The sequence below is a fragment of the Geotrypetes seraphini genome, chromosome 4 (genome assembly GCF_902459505.1).
Source record: "Geotrypetes seraphini chromosome 4, aGeoSer1.1, whole genome shotgun sequence".
NCBI classification, from domain to species: Eukaryota; Metazoa; Chordata; class Amphibia; order Gymnophiona; family Dermophiidae; genus Geotrypetes; species Geotrypetes seraphini.
In genome coordinates, this window is record NC_047087.1 from 266,719,214 (window position 1) to 266,743,691 (window position 24,478).

At 43.9% G+C, this 24,478-nt stretch overlaps 1 protein-coding gene across 2 annotated transcripts in view; it reads right to left on the minus strand.

Annotated features, from left to right (window-relative positions):
- Positions 1–24,478, minus strand: part of INPP5A (inositol polyphosphate-5-phosphatase A) — a 764,365-nt gene that overhangs the window by 546,967 nt on the left and 192,920 nt on the right. The window contains exon 2 of one of the 2 annotated variants that reach the window (XM_033942100.1): positions 22,680–22,721. In XM_033942100.1, the coding sequence (XP_033797991.1) occupies positions 22,680–22,721 (42 nt within the window). The remainder of the gene's footprint in view (positions 1–22,679; positions 22,722–24,478) is intronic. The other variant, XM_033942101.1, reaches the window with a different exon arrangement.

Genomic DNA, 24,478 nt, shown 5'->3' on the forward strand with positions numbered 1-24,478 from the left:
GGGTAATTGGGTATGACTGCACTAAACTAGTAATAGGAGTTATGCTCAAATCAAGGAAAGAAGGAAAAACAGCCAATGCAAATGTGGCAGCATCTGATAGACAATGAGTAGCACTGGATATGTACCCTCAGAATAAGTGCCCTCTAGACCTTGGGCTAATCAATGTTCCCAAGCAGGTCATCTTGGGGGTGGGAAGTGGGAAGTAGTGCTGCCCGATTCAGGAAAAAAAATTTGATTCGATTTGATTCAGCCTATTGAATCGATTCGATTCGATTTTCCTGCCCAAATGGGTGTTATTTTTTAAAACATCCTGGTGGGTTTATTTTATAGCCTCATCACCCCCTTTGCCCTCTCCTAACCACACTTGCGCTGTGGTGTAAACAAAATAAACAAACAAAAAATACTTTTCCTCTCTCTGTTCAATCCTAGCTCACATTTGCGGTCACACGCCAGCTCTGGCAGGATACACATTTCAAATCTCACATATTGTAATCACAAAACAGAAAATAAAATGATTTTTTGGTGTCAGGTGAAAAGTGCGCCGGGACAAAGGCGCGCCCAGACAATTGAGCGCAGCGCAGAGGTGCGCGCCGCTCTAAATTAATGTTTTTAGGGCTCCGACAGGTGGGCGTGGGGGGGGAACCCCCACACTTTACTTAATAGTCATCGCTCCGTGTTGTGGGGGCGGTGTGGGGGGTTGTAACCCCCCACATTTTACTGAAAATTTCACTTTTTCTCTGTTTTTAGGGAAAAAGTTAAGTTTACAGTAAAATGTGGAGGGTTACAACCCCCCATAACGCCGGCGCGATATCTATTAAGTAAAGTGGGGGGGTTCCCCAACAAAACCCCCCGTCGGAGCCCCTAAAAACTGTAATTTAGAGCGGCGCACGCCTCAGCGCTGCGCTCAATTGTCCGGGCGCGCCTTTGTCTTTCGCGCCGTTGTCTATGAACCGATTTTTTTCTACCTTTTGCTGTCTGGTCATTATTCAAATCATGTTGGTCCCAGGCTCTAGTTGTCTTCTGATAACTCACTTCTTTCTTCTTTTTCCGTGCTAACCATCCATCTTCCATCTGTGTCCTCCCCTTCCATTTCCATTCCTTTCCCCTGGTCTGGCATCTGTCTCCTTCCCCCCCCCCAATGCCATCTCTCCCTCCATGGTCTAGTATCGCCTTTCCTTTCCCTCCCTCCCATGGTCTTGGCATCTCTCTTTCCTCTCCTCTCCCTTCCTGGTCTTCCTTTTCCCTCCTTCCCTCTCTCTCCCCAATTGGATGCAGCAGCAACATTTCTCTTTCCCCTTCCCCTTTCACTCTCCTCCTCCACTGCTCTCCCATCAGTCCTGCTGCAGCTTTCCCTCTTCCATTTTAAGTTCAGCAGCACTCTCCTCTGTTCCCAATCCAGCAGCACCTCTCTCTCACCTCCCTCCACCACTCAGCTCCAACAGTACCTCGCCCTCCCCTCCTCTCTACTTCATTTCCCCCACCAACTAGCTGCAGCACCTCTCCTGTCCACCCCCAGGGCAAGCAGCAACTCTCCTCTCCGACTAGCAGGGCTCCACTCCCTTCCCTTTCCCTCCCCTCTAACTAGAAGCAGTACCTTACCCACTCACCTCCCAGGTCTAGCAGCACCACTCCCTCCTCTCCTTGCCTCCTATCAGCACCCTTCCCTCTTGTCTCCCAGGTCCATCGGCACCACGCTCCCCTCCCGATTAACAGGCTCTCATCGGCTCTCACCGGCTTGTGGATTTCCCGGTCTGACTCGGCAGCCTGACGTTCTGTGTTTGACTCCGGTTAAAAAAAGAAAAAAAAAAACCTCTGATAAACCAAGCGATTTTTCAAACCCTCCCGGTAACACTAGCCTGGATTAGCAGCTGCACCGCTCTCTCCTTCCATAGCTTTAGCGAGTCAATTCTCTTCTGCAGCCTCAGGGCCTCTGCTAGGCCGCCCCGCCTCCGATGATGCAACTTCATTCTTTCTCGGAGGCGGGACGGCATAGCAGAGGCCCTGAAGCTGCAGAAGGGAATTGACTCGCTAAAGCTACAGAAGGAGAGAGCAGTGCAGCTGCTAATCCAGACTAGTGTTACCGGGAGGGTTTGAAAAATCACCTGGTTTTTCGGAGGTTTTTTTTCTTTTTTTAGCTGGAGTCAAACACAGAACATCAGGCTGTGCTGAATCAGGCTGGGGAATCTACAAGCCGGTGAGAGTTTTTTAAAAAACTGTTTTGAATGGCGGTGTCCGACAGCAGGATTCGTGATCGCGATGACAGCTGGGCACGGGGAGGAGGGTTGGGTCCCAAATCGGAGAAGCCAAATTTTTTAAAATACACATCGATTCGAATCGATTCACCCAAAGCGAATCGGTGAATCGATTCGAATCGGAAATTGGGCAGCACTAGTGGTAAGGGAGAACAGTAAATAAGGAAAAACTTTGGTGATTTATTCAAAGTAGGCAGTCTTTCAATTTCACAGCCTTTTCTAGAGTCAGTACTTCTATACACCCCAAAGAAAAATCTCCAACTATGTAAAACCATCACATAACTTATTTAAATTTGAATCTGTATGAGTACACCACTCTCAAATTTGCTGATAGTTTTTACATTTTATTTTACATATTTCATTATTTTACGCCCTAACTTGTCCGAAACCAGTGTTAGTCTCATTTACCCCATTTTGAAGCCCTGGCTCCAAAAGGTTGTTGTTGTTTTTTTCCTTCTTCCTGTCCCTGACCTTAATGTGATGTATTGAAAACTGCATCCAGGACTGATTAGGGCATAATAGGGGAGAGCCAAAGAAGATAGCAGAGATCTGGCAGCTCAATTCAATTTCCTCAAAATGCTCTTAAATGGATGTTTAACATTAAAATATAGCCATTCACTAAACTGTCACATATCTCTAAGGTAGTGTGGTTTACCCTCCTCCTTACAAGAAATTTCTATTTAATCTCTGGACACAAGCATTTTTGAGAAACAGGGAACTTAGATTTTAAATAGTGCTGAACAGAAATAAGTCTACCCTAATCCTCTTATCTTATTACTAAAGGCAGCCAAACCAATTACCATTATAATGGATTTTTTTTTTCTTCTTCAATCCATTCTTCTTCTTCCCATAAAGCCAGATATAGCTCCTCTATCCCCTTGCATTTTCCAGACTTACTTCTGTATAGGCACAAGAAAATGGGTAGAAAGAAAGCTGCTCTTTCCCAGCCAGCATGTCTCACTATAGGAAGCAGCAGTTTGTATCCTGGATTAGTGCTTCCCGATTCACGATTCGAATCGGTTCACCGATTCACTTCGGGCAAATTGATTCAAATTGATTTAAAACAACAACAAAAAATTGGCCTCCCAATTTGGTAATTGTCCCTCCCCCCTTGCCCCTTAAAGCAGGAGCTGCCTCTTGTTGGCCGGCCACTGCCACACCTGCTTTAGAGGGCGAGGGGAGAGGGTCAGTCAGGAAGTGCTCGTGTCCGGCTTCCTCCCGGCCTCCCGCTGGTGTCCGGCTTCCCCCCGCTGGTGTCCGGCTTCCCCCCGCCCTGGCCTTCCACTGGTGGTCCGGCTTCCCTGGCCTTCCACTGGTGGTCCGGCTTCCCCCCTGGCCTCATGCTGGTGTTCGGCTTCCCCCCTGGCCTCCCGCGCACCATTTACCTAATATCAGCAGCCTGCAGAGAAGATCGCTGTTGCTAGCGATCTCTGCAAGCTGCTATAGGTCTTTGGAGCTATTTCTTATGCTGTGGTCCCGCCCCTCCTCTGATGTCAGAGGCAGGATCGTGGCAGAGGAAACAGTTCTGAAGACCTAGTACCAGCGATCTTCTCTGCAGGCTGCTGCTAGTAGGTAAATGGTGCACAGGAGGCCAGGGGGAACACGCAGTCCTTCGGGGTGGGGGGGTGCAGTCCTTCGGGGGGTGGTACAGGCCTTCAGGGGTGGGATGCAGGCCTTCAGGGGGGTGCAAGCCTTCAGAGGGTTGACACAGGCCTTCAGGGATGTTGGCACAGGCCTTCAGGGGTGGTTCAGGCCCTCAGCGGGGATAGGCATGCCTTCAGGGGTGGGCTTCAGGGCTTGGGGGGGGTCAGGCCTTCAGGGGGGACAGACCTTCAAGGGAGGGGGGCCCTGGTGTAGAAGTACACGGGAGTGAGGGAAGAGGATGTTCAAAGAGACGTGCATATGCCGGACTTTGGGGGGAAGAAATATTGGGTCTAGAGATGGTGGACAATGGAGATGGAGAGAGATGGTGGACAATGGGATTTATGGAGGGAAGGAACAGAAAGGGAGAGAAGTTGGATACAAGGGATGGTGGAGGAGGGGATAGAGGTACTGCATAGGAGGGTAGTTGGGAAAAGAAAGGGAATTATGGTGGACCCTGGGGTGGTGGGGAAGGAGGGAGAAATGCTGGATGAAAGGATAGTGGAGAAAAGGTGGATCTGTAGAAGGAGACAAAAAAAAAGGGAAAGATGCCAGACCTCCAGGGAGGGAAGGGAAAGACAGAGATAGAAGATGGATGGTTAGCACGGAGAAAGGAGACCCTGGCAAGCAAGTTATCAGAATACAACCAGAGCTGGGGACCAACAAGATTTGAATAATGACCAGACAACAAAAGATAGAAAAAATCATTTTATTTTCTGTTTTGTGATTACAATATGTCAGATTTGAAATGTGTATCCTGTCAGAGCTGGTGTTAGACTGCAAACGTGAACTAGGATTTAACAGAGAGAGGAAAAATCTTTTTGTTTGTTTATTTTGTTTACACCACAGCGCCAGTGTGGTTAGGAGAAGGCAAAGGGGATGAAGATGCTAAAAAAGGGGTAAAGAGGCTATAAAATAAACACACCAGGATGTTTGAAAAAAAACAAAACACAAAAAAAACACCACATTGGGCAGGAAAATTGAATCGAATCAAAAAACCGATTCAATAGGCTGAATCGAATCGAATCAAAATTTTTTTTCCTGAATCGGACAGCACTTCTCTGGATACCAAAGCAAACGCAAGAAGAGTTTGAGCAGCTCTCCCTGCCAGCTTGATGTAGCAGTATCAAGTTAAATTATTACACTATAATTCTAAGAACATAAGAATAGCCTTACTGGATCAGACCAATGGTCCATCTAGCCCAGTAACTCGTCTTCACAGAGGCCAATCCAAGTCACAAGTACCTGGCAAAAACCCAAATAGTAGTAACATTCCAGGGCAAGAAGTGGCTTCTCCCTTGTCTGTCTCAACAACAGTTTATGGACTTTTCCTCCAGGAACTTGTCCAAACTTTTTTTTAAAAATCAGCTACATTAACCACTCTTACCACATCCTCTGGCAACGCATTCCAGAGATTATTCTCTGAGTGAAAAAATATTTCCTCCTATTGATTTTAAAAGCATTACTCTGTAAATTCATCGCATGTCCCCTAGTCTTTGTAAATCCTGATACAGTAAAAAACAATTTGTACCCGTTCTACACCACTCAGGATTTTGTAGACTTCGATCATATCTCCCCTCAGCTGTCAATTTTCTCAAGTTTTAAGAAGCACTATGAAGAGAATTCTGCTTCAAGTTACCCAATCTTATTTTGCAGTGGAGAACTGGCTTCTTTTCTTATTACAGGCTGGCAAAGAGCATGACATATAATTGATCACTATTTCGTCATCCACAGCTGAGCATTGTTTCCAAAGAAACCAAACTGATTAGGATGCTAAAGTTGAACATAAAAGTCAGAAGCCATGACATTTTGCAAACTACACACCAAAACTTTAAACAACAGATGTCAACTTTGGATAACAGTAAGTCTGAATTAAAAAATGGAGATCAGAACGCTAGTATAAATGCCTTTGCAGACTTTTTTTTTAACAGCACTCATTTCAGAAATTATTTTCTAAAATTGTCAACATAGTTAAAAACAATTTAAGAAAGAGATAAGTATTTGATCACTACCTAACAACTACTGTAGATGGGACCACATACTGCATAAGGTCAGATCTCAGAGGTGCTTCACTGGGGTAGTAAGGGTTCACCAAATGCAAAAGGAGTAGTAGATATGAGCAAAAACTAAAAAATAGTACCTACTAATGAGAGCTCAAGATTACCCAGTAAAAAGAGAAACCTCTGTATACCGTCAAAAGAGAAACCTCTGTATACCGTCAAAAGAGAAAAGGTGGAGAAAAAGCCTCAGCCACCAATGAGCCCAGTCCAGTACAAAACATTGATCTGCTCTCGTTCATTCATCATCGCAAAAAGCTCCACCCCCAATAGCTACACAGAGAGTGCCCTTTAGAACAGCAATCATTCTTTACAGCAAAATATTAATAAATAGACCCCCCCCAAAAAAAAAACCACAGTTCAAACATAAAACAGTCCAAGTCCAACAAAAAGTAGCAAAAATCACTTATCTCCATGTGGTACTGTATATCCAAATCCTGACAGGATTCCTGTTTCATGGGAACGACCCGTTGCATCAGGGGAGAACTGTAGAATAAATTTGAGCTCCAGCACACTTACAGCTTTTGCTGGTATACAGAGGTGTCTCTTTAGTTGGGTAATCTTGGGTTCTCATTAGTGGATATTATTTTTTGGTAATAAGGGCTCCCATATAATCCATGTGCTAAGGATTTAGCACCTAGTTTTGCTGCATTAGATACAAGTTAGCCCCTAAAGTACCTTAGTAAAATGACCCCCCATAATAGACAATAAACCATACAAGGTCCAACACAGCAGACATTGTATAGATCACCTATAATATTAATACAGAATTTTATGCAGAGCAATTGAGGTTCAGAGTTTGATAAGTTAAACAAAACAATACCCTACCAGAGAACTGGCAGAATATCTTGATAAATGATGGAAGCACCACCAAATTATTGCATCTGCATCACTAGAAAGCATTCATGTGATTATTCACATATGGTTGTGAGATAATAAAACATAAAATAAAGCAACATAATGTATCCTTGACAAATTTAACCACCAGGAAGCTGTTATGAAGATCCCTTTAAATCTCAGTGAGTCCTTGGAACATGATATCAAAGTGTTTTCATTCGCCCAGTTGGCACACACAATTGTATTGGCAACATCATCCTTCCAGTAAATGAAAAGGAAAGCCCTAAGATAAATCTGAATACATTTCAGATCCAAAAAGCAGTTCAGAGTAATACTGCGATGGCACTCGTGAGAGTGCTGGGGTGAAGTTTAGGAGCGATTTTTGGGTGTGCATGATTTGTTTCTTTGCTGGTTTTGGAAAAGCCCAACATGAAAAATAAAGAATGAGTTCTAGAAATGTGCTGTCATTTAAAATAATAATGTGTTCACTTCTTAAAGAGTACAAACAATATGGGGCTCATAATTGAAAGAGAAAAACATCCAAAAACCGGCCTAAGTCGGCACTTGGACGAATATTGCCAAAATACGTCCAAGTGCCGATGATGAAAACGGGTTTTGGACGTATTTCTAAATGACCTAGGCCTTCATAGTGCCGCTGAACGACCAAAGCTAAATGGGGCGTTTCAGGAGGAGTGTCGAGGGCGGGAGTTGGGCGGGACGTGGGCCGGCTTAGACTTAGTCGTACAGTATGTATATACAGCCCAGCATAGACGAAACTTGGACGTTGTGACAGACCATTTAAAACATGGTCTAAGTCATAAAAAAGCCAACTAAAGTCACCAGATAAGCACTGTAAACACATAATACAGACCCCCACACACTACCCCAGCGATCACCCCCCAACCCCATAAAAATCGTAATCACACCTTTAAAATTCAGCCTCCAGATCATCATCACCTGGCGGCCTGGCATAGGAAAGCCTAGTCATCCAGCACAGAGGCGGCTTAAGCCATCTTGGGGGTGGGTTAGGGACCCATGGAGAGGAGGACCCATGCCCATAAACCCCTAAACCCCTGTAATCACTGCATTGATACTGAAACATGTGCACTGCCCTATACACCCCCAAAACCCTTTTTTACTGGCATATAAGTGGCTCCTGCAGCCATAAGGGCTTTTGGGGTAGTAGATAAGTGGGTCTAGGGGGATTCTGGAGGTGGTTTGGGGGGCTCACCATGATCTATAGGGGAGCTGTAGTGAGGAGAAAGACATGGCACCCTTTTTGTGAAGTTCACAGCAGTGCCCTGTAAGGTACCCCACCATTTAGTTGCCATGTCTGGGTGTTCAGTCCATCACTTTTCAGACCCCTCCCACGTCCAACAGGGCTTGTTCTAGGTGTTTTTGACTTGGACCAAAAGTTGGACGAAAATATGTTATAAAGATGGACGATTTAGTGACTTGGATGTATTTTTCGAAAATGTGTCCTAGGCTGTTTTTTACTTTGGACAACTTGCGACTTAGACGAAAACGGACTTTGACATTCCTTTCGATTATGCCCCTCCAAGTATTTATTTATTTATTTAAAAAAATTTATATTCCGCATGTCCAGTGATTTTATGCAGATTACAAAATAGTAAGAACATAAGAATAGCTTTACCAGGTCAGACCAGCCCAGTAGCCCATTCTCACGGTAGCCAAGCCAGGTCACTAGTACCTGGCTGAAACCCAAGGGGTGGCAATATTGCATGCTACCGATCCAGGGCAAGCAGTGGTTTGCCCCATGTCTTTCTCAATAACAGACTATGGACTTTTCCTCCAAGAAATTGTCCAAACCTTTCTTAAAACCAGCTACCTCTGGCAACACATTCTAGAACTTTTTTCTTTTGTTATCCATCTTTCCTTGAGATGTAACTTAGTTAAGAAGATGGCAGAGAAACAAAGTCCACTTTAGGCCCCTTTTACAAAGTCATGGCAGCGATGCTACGAAGCCCATAGGAATTGGAAAAGTGTTGGTAAATTTAGCGTGGCAGCATCGCTACTGTGGTTTTATAAAAGGAGCCCTTTGTTAGGTACTTTGGGAAATGAGAGTTTATAAATCATTGATTGTTAAACAGTATTTTCGGAAGAAAGGTGTTACTTTCTGTGGAACAAAAATGTCTAATTCTCCTGATGTTGCCAAGGCTACACAACTCAGGCGAAATGTTTTTTTAGCTTTGAAATCTAGAGTTACAGCTTGGATACAACCTTATTTATTTAGTTGAATTTCTAGCCCGTCATCCCAGAAGAGCCCAGAACGGATTACAAGTTTACATACACAGTAGAAGGTTGAGCAACAAGGTCACAACTTCACATACAGCAGATATTCAGAACAACATATTAAAAGGATGAAGAGCAGTAGTAGAAATCCCTATGTACATGTTTTGGGTGCTGAGCATGGTAGCATGGCAAACGATGGGCAACAAGGATGCAAATTCACATACGGTGGTACCTTGGTTTACGAGTGCACTGGTTTGCGAGTGTTTTGCAAGACGAGCAAAACATTTGCAAAATCGGTGCCTCGGAAACCGAGCATGGCTCGATTTACGAGCACCCCCCCTGCCTTGAACCGGCACCCCCCCGCCACGATCCGACCCCCCCCCCCGCCACGATCCGACCCCCCACCCGCCACGATCCGGCCCCCCCGACACGATTGGGCACCCCCCTGCCACGATCCGACACCCCCCCCCAACACAATTGGGCACCCCCCCGCCGCTTCTTACCCTCATCTGGGCACTCTTGAAGATCGGCCCTCGTCTGCTGGGCCTTGAACATCTGAGCATGCTCAAGGCCTGCGAGTTCACGTTCTGAACGTGAACGTGGACTCGCAGGCCTTGAGCATGTTCAGATGCTCAAGGCCCAGCAGACGAGGAGTCCGATCTTCTAGAGTTCCCAGATGAGGGTAAGAAGCGGCGGGGGGGTGCCCAATTGTGTCGGGGGGGGATGTCGGATCGTGTTGTGGGGGTGCCCAATCGTGGCGGGGGGTGCCGGTTCGAGGCAGGGGGGGTGCCGGATCGCAGGGGGGCCTTCGAGGGGAGCAATGCCGATTCTCAGGGGGGGGGGAACGCATCAAAGCGAGTTTCCATTATTTCCTCTGGGGAAACTCGCTTTGATAAACGAGCATTTTGGATTACGAGCATGCTCCTGGAACGGATTATACTCGTAATCCAAGGTACTACTGTATATGATATACAGAACAACAGATTAAAGGGAAGAACAGCAACAGAGGGATAGTTCTTATGAACTGCATGGAAGAATGAATACATGATTTGGGGGCTGAGTACAGAAGCATGGCAAATGATAGGCAGCTAGAAATACAATACATTCGAAGAATAGGACAATTTTAAGGCATTCTTGGTGTAGGCACATGTAGTAGGGAGATAAGATCTTGCAAAGTTCAGCACTGAGTGTCCTTAAATATCCATGTAAGTGTTTGATATCTTCCTAGGGTAAAGAGTAAATTTTCAGAATTCATTGCCATGAGAACAGTTTCTTAAAGGTCATGAGAGGTCCTTTGAGATGTAGACGTAATTAGAGAATTAGATGGCTTATATATACTGTATATTAGGTTGATAGCATAATTGATTCTTTTCTTGAATTTCTTTATTATGTGTAATGTTCTCCTCCCTTCACATGGACTAGCTGGATATTTTGGAATGAAGCTAAAAAATATATATTTCTTGTAAATTCCATCTCTGCATCCTTTTCTGAGATTTGGATTTCTTTAAAAACTTATTTAAAGAAAAAAAGATGGCAGAAGTTTAACAAAAGAAAAACAGGTTAGACAAAGGGGCTCATTTTCAAGAGTAAAACGTCCAAAAAAATGGCATCACGTGGCATTAGGATGTTTTATTTGCCAAAAAGTCCAAATTTCCATTTATGAGTTATATTTTTAGACATTTTTTCTATGCCGTTGTCTGTCTGAAGTGTGTCTAAATCTCAAGGGGCATACTGGGAACGTGTTTAGGGCAGGATTTGGGTAGACTTGGACATTTTTTGGAAATAATGGGACATTGAAGACAATGTCCAGGGCAAAACTTTTAAGTTGGAGGCTAAAGCTGCTTCAATAATGAATAAGAACAACAACAAAAAAAAGTGGCCAAACTGACCAGACCCTCCAAAGATGTGAATGAAACAGTACATACCAGCCTGTGTGACAGCTTCAGATATTATGGCCAATCTAATTAGAGCAGCAAGCAGGACTCTTGGAATAGCCTAGTGGTCAGTGCAGGGGCTTGCAGAGAAAAGGACCCAGGCCCATATCCCACTCTAGCTAATACATATATGGTGGAAAGTGGGAGCCCTCCAAAACCCACCAAGAGCTTACTGTGCTGACATAGGTGGCACCTTCAGGCTTAAGGGCTATTATTGTGGTATACAGTTTGGTGCAGTAGGTTGTGGATAACTTTTGGAGGGCTCACCACACAAATTAAGGGGGTTGCAGGGAGATGTGTACATAGGACCTTCTATGTGAACTTTATTACAGTGTCCCCTAGGGTGTCCTATTGCTTTGCTGGAATATCTGTGCGGCCAATTTTGCTAAGAATGCTGGCCCCTCCTATGTTCCAATGGCTGACTTTTGTGCGTTTTTCATTTGAACAGTTTTGGGTTTGTTTGGGGGTTGGTTTTTTTTTTCCCCAAAAAATGGTTCAAAAAGATAGACACACTGAGGACAAACACATCTAGGAAACAGCAATTTTAGAAACTAAAATATGTTTTTTTCTGTTTTGAAAATGGCCATTTTTCCCTCTGGGCTTTTGAATGTTTTCTGCAAAAACGTATAAATTTGGATTTAGACGTCATATCAAAATTGGCCCTCCACATCATTCTGATGAATGTGTACTACAAAATTGTTAATAAAGAGTGACACATAAGGATATGATGTATTTAAGGTTCATTACATTTTTGATAGGTTGCCCTCCATTGGCAACAGCAAGGCAGTTACCAGTAGAAGAAAAAAAAAAAAAAAATCCATAACATTCTCCTCTGTGACAGTGGAGAGTAAGTGGGGGGATCACGAACAGATATGAAAAGATTATCATGCCGTTATACCGGGCCATGGTACGCCCCCACCTGGAATACTGCGTCCAACACTGGTCGCCATACATGAAAAGGGACATAGTACTACTCAAAAGGGTCCAGAGAAGAGCGACAAAAATGATTAAGGGGCTGGAGGAGTAGTGTACAACGAGAGGCTAGAGAAACTGGACCTCTTCTCCCTTGAAAAGAGAAGACAGAGGGGACATGATCGAAATATTCAAGATATTGAAGGGAATTTACTTAGTAGAAGACAGAGAGATTATTCACCCTCTCCAAGGTGAAGAGAACGAGAGGGCACTTGCTAAAGTTAGAAGGGAAAAGATTCCGTACAAATGTAAGGAATTTCTTCTTCACCCAGAGAGTGGTGGAGGTATGGAACACTCTCCCAGAGGCTGTTATAGGAGAAAGCACCCTTCATGGATTCAAGACAAGGTTGGATAAGTTCTTACTGGAACAGAACATATCAGGTAAGGCTAGCGTGAGGGGACTGCTGGGCACGATGGGCCGCTGGTCTGACCCAGCAGCGGCAAATCGTATGTTCTTATGTGGCATGAACAAGTTTTCTGCAGGGTAAAGGGTCTAATTTAAGAAAGGATGATGCAGCTGCAACATCTCTATTCCTTGATGTATGCTGGAGTGGGATGAGGAGAGGTCTAAAGCAAAACTGCTTTCCAGTCAATACATGTGCTGGGATGTAACACGGGTGTAGGAAGTTAACCAGGAAATGAGTAAACCAACCTGGTCATGCATGTGTAGACCGGAGGGCTAGGACTTCGATAGGAAGGCAGGACTTAAATGGGAAACCAAGGTGGCAGGGGAGCCCCTTCTGATGATTCAGACAGGTCTTGACCTGTTTTTGGGCCACCGCGGGAGCGGACTGCTGGGCAGGATGGACCTGTGGTCTGACCCGACAGAGGCACTGCTTATGTTCTTATGTTCTTATGTGTGGTGCTTAAAGCTCTCAAAAATACAACTACAAGAGAAACATACAAATTTTGCAGTTCAACCAAATGAGGCTGTGCTGTTTTGCTATGACAGAGAAAACAAAAAAGAAGGAGATGTAAAGGAGGACATTAATTTACATTTTTTAAAAAGATTGTTATTTACTTAGCCAGCTGCTAGAAAGTATGCAAATGACAGTGACGCTCGTATCTACTGTGTATATATATATGAAGGCTGAATTGCTTCAGAGGATGGAAAGAGTTGCGGTTTGTGGTTTCGCTGTGGTTCAACTTTATAAAGAACTGATAAAAAGTTTGTTTCCAGCACGGTGACTAATTTCAGCTTGTCCTGTGTGAAGGGAAGAAAAAATAAACCTAAAAACAAACCAAGAAAGTGCAAATTTTACTTAGGTGCTTTAAATACTTGAACGTCTTCTCACATCTGAACGGTTTAAAGTGACACAGGACCTTCAAAACACTTAAAACCTCTTAGGCTGCAGACAACTAACGGGGAGGGATGAGAGTGTCTGTGAGCTGTTGTCTGTGAGAGTGTCCAAGTGAGCGGAGACTGCAGAGCAGAGGCATTCCCAGGAAGGTTTGTAGCAGGGCAATCAACTGCAGGTTACCAAGTAACACAGTAAGTATTGAGGACAATTATATGGGAGTTTAACCAGGTGTATGCATTTTGAAATATTAGGAAGTTTACAGTGCACCACAGCAGCACATTTTAAAAATACGTTAATGCAGCGGTCTCAAACTCAAACCCTTTGCAGGGCCACATTTTGGATTTGTAGGTACAGTGGTGCCTCACACAACGAACTTAATTGGTTCCAGGAGCAAGTTTGTTATGCGAAAAGTTCGTTATGTGAAACGCGTTTTCCCATAACAATACATGTTAAAAAAAATAATTCGTTCTGCAGCATAAAATATGCTAAGATGACATAAAAAAAGATAAATTTTTTGTTATTATTTTTATTTAGATACATCTAAAAACATAATTGTTTTTTAAAACAACACACATTTTTTAAATTTAAAGACAGACTAAGTAGAGTCTAATTTTACAGTGAGAGAGGGCAGAGTCTCAGCGGCAAAAACTGGGACTTAACTGTTCATTTACATCCTTTAATTTACATTTGGTGCACTGACTTGCTGCCCTTTCTATTGTCTCCCATTGGAAAAAAACAGTCATTCCTTTGCATTTCTTTTGTGTAGCATCTCAAAGGCTACCCTGACACCCCAGTGTATGTTTGAGAAAACATCATGTTTAGCTGCTGTTTGGCTCCTGGAGCCCAAAACAGAGAGACAGACTTGACTCCCTTGTAACCATTAGTATCTCAAGTACAGGGCAGCTTTAATGCAGAAGTGTAAGCATGCATCGGATACAAAAGAACGCAAGAGCAAAGCTTAACAAATTGCCAGATGCATGAAAGAAAAGTCAATTTAATAAGGTCAGTTGGTTTCTGTACAACAATGTTTTTTTTTTTTTCTAGCATCGGGGAAGCGGCGAGAGTAGCTCCGCCCCCCCCAACGCATTAGCAGTAGGCGCCGGGCCCCTGCGAGCCGACGGTCCGCCACTGCACAGGGAGCCAGGCGGAGAGAGGGCAGTTAAGCGCAGTGCCTGCGCGGAAGGATGCAGCTCGGGCGACTTCGTTGTGTGAAACGAAGTTTGTTGTGGGAAGCAAGACCTGAAGTTCGTTGTGCGCAGCGTTCGCTGTGCGAGGCGTCTGTTTTGCGAGGCACCAGTGTACTTGGAGGGACGCAGAAAATAAATACAGTGGTACCTCAATTTACGAGTGCACCGGTTTGCGAGTGTTTTGCAAGACGAGCAAAACATTTGCAAAATCGGCACCTCAGAAACCGAGCGCGCTTCGATTTACGAGCGCCCCCCCCCCCCGCAAACCGGCACCCTCCCCCTGCGATCCAGCACCCCCCGCCGCCATCGGGCAACCCCCGCCGCAACCTGAGGTCCTCCCAACCCACCCGAACCCTCTTCTTACTTTGCTGTAGCCTCCACAGCGGCACTGGCACCAGCATGTCCTGTGCGTGGTGCCGGTGCCTGAAGATCTGCTTCCTGTGCTGGGCCTTGAGTATGTGCGCATGCTCAAGGCCTGAGAGTTCACGTCGAACGTGAACTCTCACGGCCCAGCACAGAAAGCAGATCTTCAGGCGGCGAGGGGGTGCGGATCGCGGTGGGGAGGGTGCCGGTTTGCGGGGGGGCCTTCGGGGGGAGCAATGCCGGTTCTCGTGGGGGGGAGCAGCGCTGCTGGCCTTGGGGGGGAGGGTGGGGGGTGGGAACCTATCAAAGCGAGTTTCCATTATTTCCTATGGGGAAACTCGCTTTGATAAACGAGCATTTTGGATTACGAGCATGCTCCTGGAACGGATTATGCTCGTAATCCAAGGTACCACTGTAGTTAATGTCTTATTAAAGAAATGACAACTTTGCATGAGGTAAAACTCATTATAGCAGTGGTTCCCAACCTTGTCCTGGAGGACCACCAGGCCAATCGGGTTTTCAGGATAGCCCTAATGAATATGCATGGGGCAGATTTGCATGCTTGTCAATTCTATTATATGCAAATCTCTCTCATGAATATTCATTAGGGCTAGTCTGAAAACCCAATTGGCCTGGGGGTCCTCCAGGACAGAGTTGGGAACCACTGCATTATAGTAACTATAATGAGTTTTACCCCATGCAAAGTTGTCATATAGTTGTAATATAGTTTATAAATCTTTCCTTAATTGCTTCTGATAATTTCAGCTATACACAGCTGAAAGCAGTGCAACATGCAGACAGTGAAAATCTATCAAAGTATCAACTGCAAGAGACAAGATTTTGGACCAACTATTTTGAGGCCCACGGTATTCTAAAGAATGACTCTTTATGGAAAACTTGTGCCTTAAGTGTCCGGCGGTCGCGTCCACAACCGCCTACAGCTCTCACTTCCTCCAGCACTGGACACACGCACAAGCTGCACTGCCTCCAATGGTTACCTTACATTCTGGAACGTTGCCCGCCTCACTGTTGTAACCTTACAAGCACTTTCCTGCATCTGCACGCGATTGGACTCCACCTCACAATCGCGTACAGATGCAGGAAAGCACTTGCGTGAGGTTACAGTGACCACCAGACACTTAAGGCACAAGTTTTCCATAAAGAATCATTCTTTTTAATACCGAGGTCCTCAAAATAGTACCTGGCGGGCCGCAAATTTAAGACCACTGCATTAATGTATCTATTATATTGGCAACCCTCTCAGGAAGGGAACTATGTATTGTACCTGACTGTAGCTCACTGAGTGATTGAATCTGAAATACATTTCTAAGTATATAATAAAAGGGGGCTGTCTCTGACATTAATTCAATAAAATATCTCTCTCAAAATATTTATGTACACATTATATTGTCATGCGTGTCAAATGTTAAATTATATAGCCTCTTAGGGGCATTTTATGTACTCTGCAGTTTTATTAACAAACACATCTAATATGAATTTATTTTATTTAATGACAGCAGCTACAGCTGGAAAAAGTGCTTTAGAGAAATAAAATATGTTTCATGTATTTATCTGTTCATTATGTGATATACTGCCATCTTGCAACAAACTTCAAGGGGGCGTATAGGCTCAAAAGATTAACAGTAGGAAAGTGAGAAACAACATAAGTATATCCAGAAGATTGAGGGCCAGATTCTCTAAGATTTGACACCGCAATTAAAAAAAAAAAATACCGTAGTGGGAACAAATTTTGTTTTGCTGGCGATTCTCAGCACAATAGCATACAAATATGTATGAAATTTGTGCAGAGATTCGCTGATAAAAGGGGGAGGAACTGTGCCTGGCACTTGCTCAGAAGAGCAATTGCTAGGTACAGCTCCTCCCTCCTGTCAAAAATGAAAAAAAAAATAAATTAAGAAACCATGTCCACCCTGCTGGCTCAGCTGACCAGAGTTCCCCCTGCAGCAATCGGCTCTGCTGGCAGGGAGAGCCCCAATTCTTCCCATCCATCTGCCCTCGAGGATAGCCTCCCTCTCCCACTGGATCAAATCCCCCTTACCCCAAGCCCACCACCCCCCTTTACTTCTACCCCCACCCATTCCCATACTGAAGATTAGAAAGCATGCCCACTCCCTCCTGCTGTCTCCCATCTTGGTGGTCTAGTACCGCCCTTGACCCCCCCCCCCTTGTTAAGAAGGCCGCAAGAGAAATGTTGAGTCCCTCCTGCCAGCAGGCCTGCCTCTTCAAAATAGTGAGCCTTCCCCTTTCCGGTGTATCCTGAGATTCACTGGGTGAGGCCTAAGGCCTCTTCCAAGGCCAATAGGGGGAGGGTTCTTAGGCACCTGGGTCAATCAGGACTTGGCTCATTCTCCATAAGGATCCTGATCCACACCAAAATCAAGTCCTCAGTTTAAACCTAGTTTGCTTTGGGTTGCCAACCATTAAGAGATCTATCTGTAATCTGGATTTGAAGTCAGAAAAGGCTTTATTCAGGAACATGCACAGGTCTATCTATAAGGCTGGCAGTCAATTCTATATGAGACATACAACATTCCTAAACCAGGATGAATCAAAATCATCAACTTTCATATCCTGCCTTCCCCATTCAACTACTTCCACCAGATGATTTAGATCCTCTTGCTAGATGTTATATTGGAACTCTTAGTGCCACTCATATTCCAGAAGGCATTATCACAGCAATAGAAGACCTTCTTTCCCCAGCCTATTCATGGAAGGTAATTCTATAAAGTACACACTAACATGTACATACCAATTATGCGTGTAAATCATTAGAATGGCACGTGCATAAATGCTAAAATTTCACCTAAGCGCTATACTGTACGTACACTTATATCATGGTGCCTATTTTACAGGTAGGTATACACATAGATGGAACCTGGGGTGAACATGGATGAAACTCACACATGCATAACTTAGAAAATAATCTAGAGTTCTGAGCATATCACTGGAGTTAGACTAAGATTGCCAATTGGATCAAGATTTGCAGGATAGAGTAGATCCTGTGTGCAAAGGGGTAAACTCAGGACTAAAACTTGTAGTTCTGGTTTTCCCATTGCATTCTCTAAGAAAAAGCAAGACTACAGGTCCCAGAATGCACTGGGATAAACCCAAGACTGGATCAACCCTATCCTGAGAATCTGGATCCACTAGGTAGGCACACAAATGCATTTGCCACTTAGCTTAGGCACACACACACACACATGTCAGTTTTATGGCTGGCATTAACACTCATGCCTAACTTAATTTTCACAGTTATGCTACTATTCTACAAAGGAAATTAGATGTCCATGGTACCCAGTTATAGAATTACCGCCATCGTGGTCATGACCGAATTGAACTCATCATCCCCAAACAGGCAGGTTTTCAACATACAAATCGGTAAAGATCCAATCATAAAAGAAAACAAGGAGTTCTAGTTTACAGTAAATCTTTACAAGGGCCTGAAGGACTTGAAGCTGTTCCAGAACATTGCATTATGAAATTCACATGTAAGATATCCAGCCTCAGATATTATTGTTTTACATACATTTTCTTTTTTTCCCAGGGTAAACACCCTAAAAGACCATGATATCCATACACAGATTAATTAAGAAACACTGAGACAGGATATTAGTATAAATATGGTAGGAAATTTGACCGTCTTATGATATATATTTACCATATAGACTAGAGAATGACATGGGGAAAAAATTAGTCCTCGTCACCGCTCCGTCCCTGTGACCACCATCCCTGTCACCACCCCGTCACCGTGACCACTGTCCACATCCCGCGACCACTGTGCCTGTCCAGTCCCCGCGACTACTATCCACTCGCTCATTCCCAGTGTGAGGGAACATGCGCGATCAAGCGCCATGTCCTGCCATCTCCCTTCCTCCACCTCACCTAAAGTGCCTGCCGAGTCCGACTTTAATTCTTCTCTCAGCTGCATGCTTTCGATAAGCCATGTGCGCGGCTGCTTGAGCTGTTGAATATTCTCCTCTGACCCAACTTCCTGTTTCTGGTTGCGTCAGAGGAGGAGCTTCAACAATTCAAGCAGCCGTGCACGCACGGCTTATTGAAAGCGTGAAGCTGGGAGAAGAATTAAAGTCAGACTCGGCAGGCACCTAAGGTGAGGTGGAGGGAGGGAGATGGCAGGACGTAGGATGCGGCGATCGGGTGGCGATGCTGGACCGTGCGATCCACTGCGGAGACAAGACCATTCACTGCTCCACAGGGCAGTGAATGGCCTTGTTCCCGTCCCTGCAGCGCCCACTAATTTTTCTCTCGCCATTTTGACGGGTTACCCGCAGCTAGCCATGGGTAACAGCCACCATGTCATTCTCTAATATATACTTGAATAAAAGTTGAGATTTTGAGACCAATAAAGAGACCCCAAAATGAGGGTCTCAGCTTATATGTGGGTCAGTGCCCAGCCGCTCCCTTTCTAAATCTGTTACAGGTGTCTGCCAGGCCTGCCATAAAACCTGGTTTGTCTAGCGATGAACCGGGACAGGAGGGATCCCTCCCGCCACCTTTCCCCACCAACTCTAAAAAGTTTTACTTCCCTCCCGCCTCCCCCGCCTACCTTTTGAATTCCCTGCTGGTCTCGTGGTGGGATCCCTCCCACCTTCTGTCCTGGCTGAAAATGATAATTTTTATCTCCCTGCTGCCTTCCCCACATAACTTTCCCTGGTAGTCCAGTGGTAAACTGAGCAGGAGCGATCTTCTGGTGCACCTGCTCGGTGCAGAGCCACTAACTGAATGACTGCTGTGATAATGCGCTCCTTATAGCTGGGTTGGCTTATATTCGAGTATATACTGCAGTCATTTCTTTTTGTTATTTTTGATTGTTTTTTTTTTTGTTATAGTACAGTTATTGTTTTTAGATCCTACATTTGATCATTCTAAACCACTTTAAAAAGTGAATATATCAAATCAACGTGTCTTCATTTATCCTTGTCCATCCCAGCTTCCTCATAAGCTCTACAAATATATTCCTACAATAAATCCTCCAGAGTCAACTTCAGAAATGCAGGTAGGCTTCCTTCTTTACCACTGTTAAAGAGTGGACCAAGTCCGAATCACACAGTAATTTTCTTCAAATGTAAGATTCTTATTCCATAATCAGTGTGAAAGAGAAAGTCTCCATATAGACCTCTGGGCTACATCATCAAAAGCTCTTTTTCAGATGTACATACAACCCTCAGTATGTTACTGCTGTAATTGCTTTCCTGTGCAATGTTTGTTAAATGTGGGATCTTCCCTTTTGCTATTAAATTATTCAATACACGATTTTCCAAGTAACAAAGCAAGGAATCTCAAACTGTAATAAGTAAACAATGTCTTCAAAATTCCAGGGATATCACTGCTCCCTTCTTTCCGAACTGAGAATGTTTGGATCTTAAATAAGTACATGCCATACCCCCTATATCCCTTAATATGTCATCTCATTCTGCTGCAGCCTTAAACTGTTTTACTTTCAGTGTGCTTTGAAAACCATACAATAGTTACTCATATGAGGGGAGTGTACCAGAATCACCAAAATATGTCTTCAGTGTCCAGAATAAAGAATATTCTAGTCCTCACCTAGCATGCCCTTTCTAGCAGTATGAAGTAATTGAGGCTAAATTTGACTGTTGGTCACTAGGCAAAGTTGGAGGAACTGTAAACCAGAATCCCAGGATCTTTTTCCCTTTAAAGGAGTCCAGTGAACCTTGGGGGTTCAGCATAGCCTGGTAAGTTACATCTATGATGGTTAGTTGGTCACCTGGAAGACTGCCGCAATACATTATAAGCTTGCTAAGTTTATCCAAGCTTGAAAAAGGGAAGTAATCAAACTCCAAGATTCAAGGGGATCTAGGCTGAAGAACCAGCCAGCTGCATCTGGTACCAGAGAAGCCCAATGTAGAATGGAGATGTGACTGAATTTCAAGCTGCCAGGAAAGAAGAAAGGTTAAAAAAAATAGCTCATAACTGCAGAAAGGACCTACTATCATGCACATTTAAGACCCAGCACTAATCGTTAAGTGACCTGATTCCCAAATGTATCGCAACTCCCAGTCAAGGGGGGATGCTATTCATTTTTTGTATACTACTTTAATACTTGCATTCTCTGGAAGGTGAGCAAATGATTCCCCCCCCCCCATATTTTTTGTATCCACATATATTAGAAAATTTTGAGATCTGTGTTTGTCATCTAGAGAAATGTTTGCACTAGTGGAGCCCACTTTTTTTTTTTTTTGTAAATCTTTATTAATTTTAAAATATAAATAGTGCAATACAATGAATTTAAACATATACAAATCAAGAAACACACTTTAAATATGAAATGATCTCTTTCAGGAAGAGAACTGGTTTTGACAAACTTGAAGAGGAGAAACGTCTACACCTTGGGACCATTAACTAGCCTGGCAACATGGTCCCACCTAGGGACCATGAGGAAGAACCAAGCAGAGGACTAATTCAGGTCTCATTATGCTGAATAGATACTCTGTGCTATTTTTAATCATTTATATTTATTTTGATTTTGTTGTTAGAGGATGCAGAGACCTCATTTCAGGAAATTACCAATACAGGTGTTTTGTTATTCAGATATGCCCCTGGTACTCACTTGTCACTCTTCAGCTTTGTCTATTAATTTCCCTCCAGTTTATGCCTTGGGCTTTGCCCTTCTTTGACTGGTAAGCCATTTTCCTATCCCTCCCCAGCCCCCACCACTGTTCCCTCTAAACTGAGTGGGAGTCCTCCACCTACCAGAGAGAGGGGGCTATTTCACTATCATATTTTCAATAGTGAGGGACAGGCGAGTTCTGTAGCATTTCAAGGAAGTTGTCTGTCTAGTGATTGGCAATACAATATTGAAGAACCACTCCCTACTGGAAACAATGCAGTTGAAAGACCCCCCCACATACACATACACACACACACACACACTTAGATCCCTGGGCACCTCTTATAAACTTTTGTGTAGGATCTCTGGGTTAGAGTTGCCAGATTTCCTTTTTTTTTTAATTCTTTATTAATTTTCAAAACTACGACAGTGAAATACAACCAATGCAACTCATATTAATACAATAAAAGCACATTCATCTTTCACATGTTCATAATCATCCATTTCCCCCCCAACCTACCTACCCACCCATCCACCCAAGCAATTATCATTCTGTATAACACAAACATATATTATTAAAAAAGACGACATCTGGTCCCGCCCTGTTCTGCTCTAGCCCCACCCCATTCTGTCCCCTCCCCACTCGAACCTACCTGAGGTCTGCGCACATTGATGCGATGATGCCATGCACACGCATGTGTATGACATCATCACATTGACTTCCGCGCATGCCTAGATGCCCCCTCTAGACATGACCCTGAGGTCAGAGACTTCCAAAACTCAGACAAACCGTTGGGTTTTTGAAATCACTCCAGGCACCCAGTCAGTCCTCTAAAAAGAGGACATGTCAGGGTTTTCCCAGATGTCTGGTAAACCTACTCTGGGTTCACCTTTGACTCTCCCCCCCCCCCTTCTTAAAAAGCCGTAGCGAAATTTTTAGTGCCAGCTGCGGCGGTAACAGCTCCAATGCTCATAGAATTCCTATGAGCGTCAAAGCTATTACTGCCATGGCCAGCGCTAAAAACAGCACTACAGTTTTTTAAAGGGGGGGAGGGGGTAGTGAGAGGCCAGGTACAGGTATAAAAGCAGAACATATAGAAGACTGTGCATTTTCTTCTCATGAACCTAACTGCATCACTTCAGAGCCAATATGAGTTTATTCGTAACCTGTCATCAGCATGACTCTTTGCACAATTATTCCTCGGCATAGTACAAATAAATAAAAAATTACTATTCCCCAAAATATATACTCTCTCAGAAACCCAGTCTTACCCGATAAAACTCTCGGAGCCAACTCTTCTGCAAATTTTCTGTCTGGAAGAAAAAGAAAGAGGCCAATGTCAACAATGGTAAAAATAAAATGGACGAAAGCACAATATTCTAGCAAGAAAAGTGGATTCTTTGCCGGTTGAAACACCTTTTCTTGGACTAAAATGATGTATCCTAAGATAAAGGTGACATACATGAGCTTTCAAGATTGCAGATGTTCCACTTTTAGAAATTGTCTGAGCAAAATCAGAATAATGCCACTGGATCGTTAAATCTAGGATATGGACTTTTCCTGTCATTAAAATGAAAAACATCTTTTCTTTTAATGAACCAACCATCAGTCGTTTATGCAACAAATCAAGGAATAACCTTTAAACTTCCTGGGAGCTCATAGCTTCAATATTCGACACAAATGGAGAACCTCTTCTGTTTCTTCAAGGGAACTATTACAAACTTTTGGTGTATCCACCAGAAAGCCCAGTATGCTTAAGCAGCTTCACAATGCGATACAACACTCAAAAGAAGCCACGGTAGCTATTGTGTAACTAACTGGGGCCTTTTACTACTTTCTGAACGATGCATCTGTCTATACACCACCACCTCCTACATGGAACTGTGCCTTACAGCAGCATCTTTGAAGCAAGTATGCTTCAACCTACAGAGAAATGAATAATTCAATACCCTGCACCTGCCATCAAAATTACTTCAAGCCATAGCGCTATGAGATGTTTTAACACTGGTTACAGCAATTCAGATAACCATGTGTTTCAATATGCCAATGTATGCAATAAGGTGAGCATGCCAAGAAGGTGTAATATGCTGAACTCTGGTTGTTAACTGAAGATGGAAATAACTGTATGTTAACTTAAAGACCAAATTGTATGCTAAACTTGACTCTGTATGTTAACATTACTGTACAAATGCAAATTCATACTTTGTTTGTCTATGCATTATGTATGTCAACCTTGTTACCCGTTCTGAGCTCACTGGGGAGGACGGGATATAAAACTAATCAAATAAATAAATATTCCAAGTTACAAAAAATTGTATTTCTATAGCAGTGAATTGCAAACTGTGTGCTGCGGCGAGATTTCAGGTGTGCCACTAGGGGACTGAAGGACACATAACTATTCTAAGTGTCACTTCCGGCATCGATGCCTCCTCCTCCTCTCTACTCCCACACAAATCTCGTCTTGTTTTCCCTGAGCTCGGGGCTGTGGCTGGAAGGCCTCCGAGCATGAGCGGACGTCATCGCGTTGATATCTGTGCTTCCTCAGAGGCCCTCTAGACACAGCCCCGAGCTCAGGGAAAACGAGATGAGGTTCATGTGGGGCAAAGTTGGAAGGTGGAGTGGGGCGAAGATGGGGGTAGGGCAGGGCAAAATTGGGGGTGGGGCAGGGCAGGATTGGGGGTGTGCCACAGAAAAACATTTGCTCCATTAGTGTGCCGGAGCAAAAAAAAATCTTGCATGACACTGAGCTATAGGTACATACTACTGCTTTCACTTGAATACTTAGAGAATTATGTAAAAGTGGAAGAAGTTCAGCATATGAGATTAGCACAATTATTAGCATAGAAGAAAACTGTAGAGAGATTTATAGAGTATCAGCTCATTTAAATCCAATGATAATGAGTGTATTATATATTAAACTGAATTCAAAGAAGCGTACCAGAGGACCTGAAGTCGAACTGCACTGATTTCCAACACCAGAGCTTTATTATGTGGTCTGAAAATAGGGTAATACACTTTGGGGTCACAATCAAAACTTTAAAACATCCAAAAACCTGTCTAAGTCGGCATT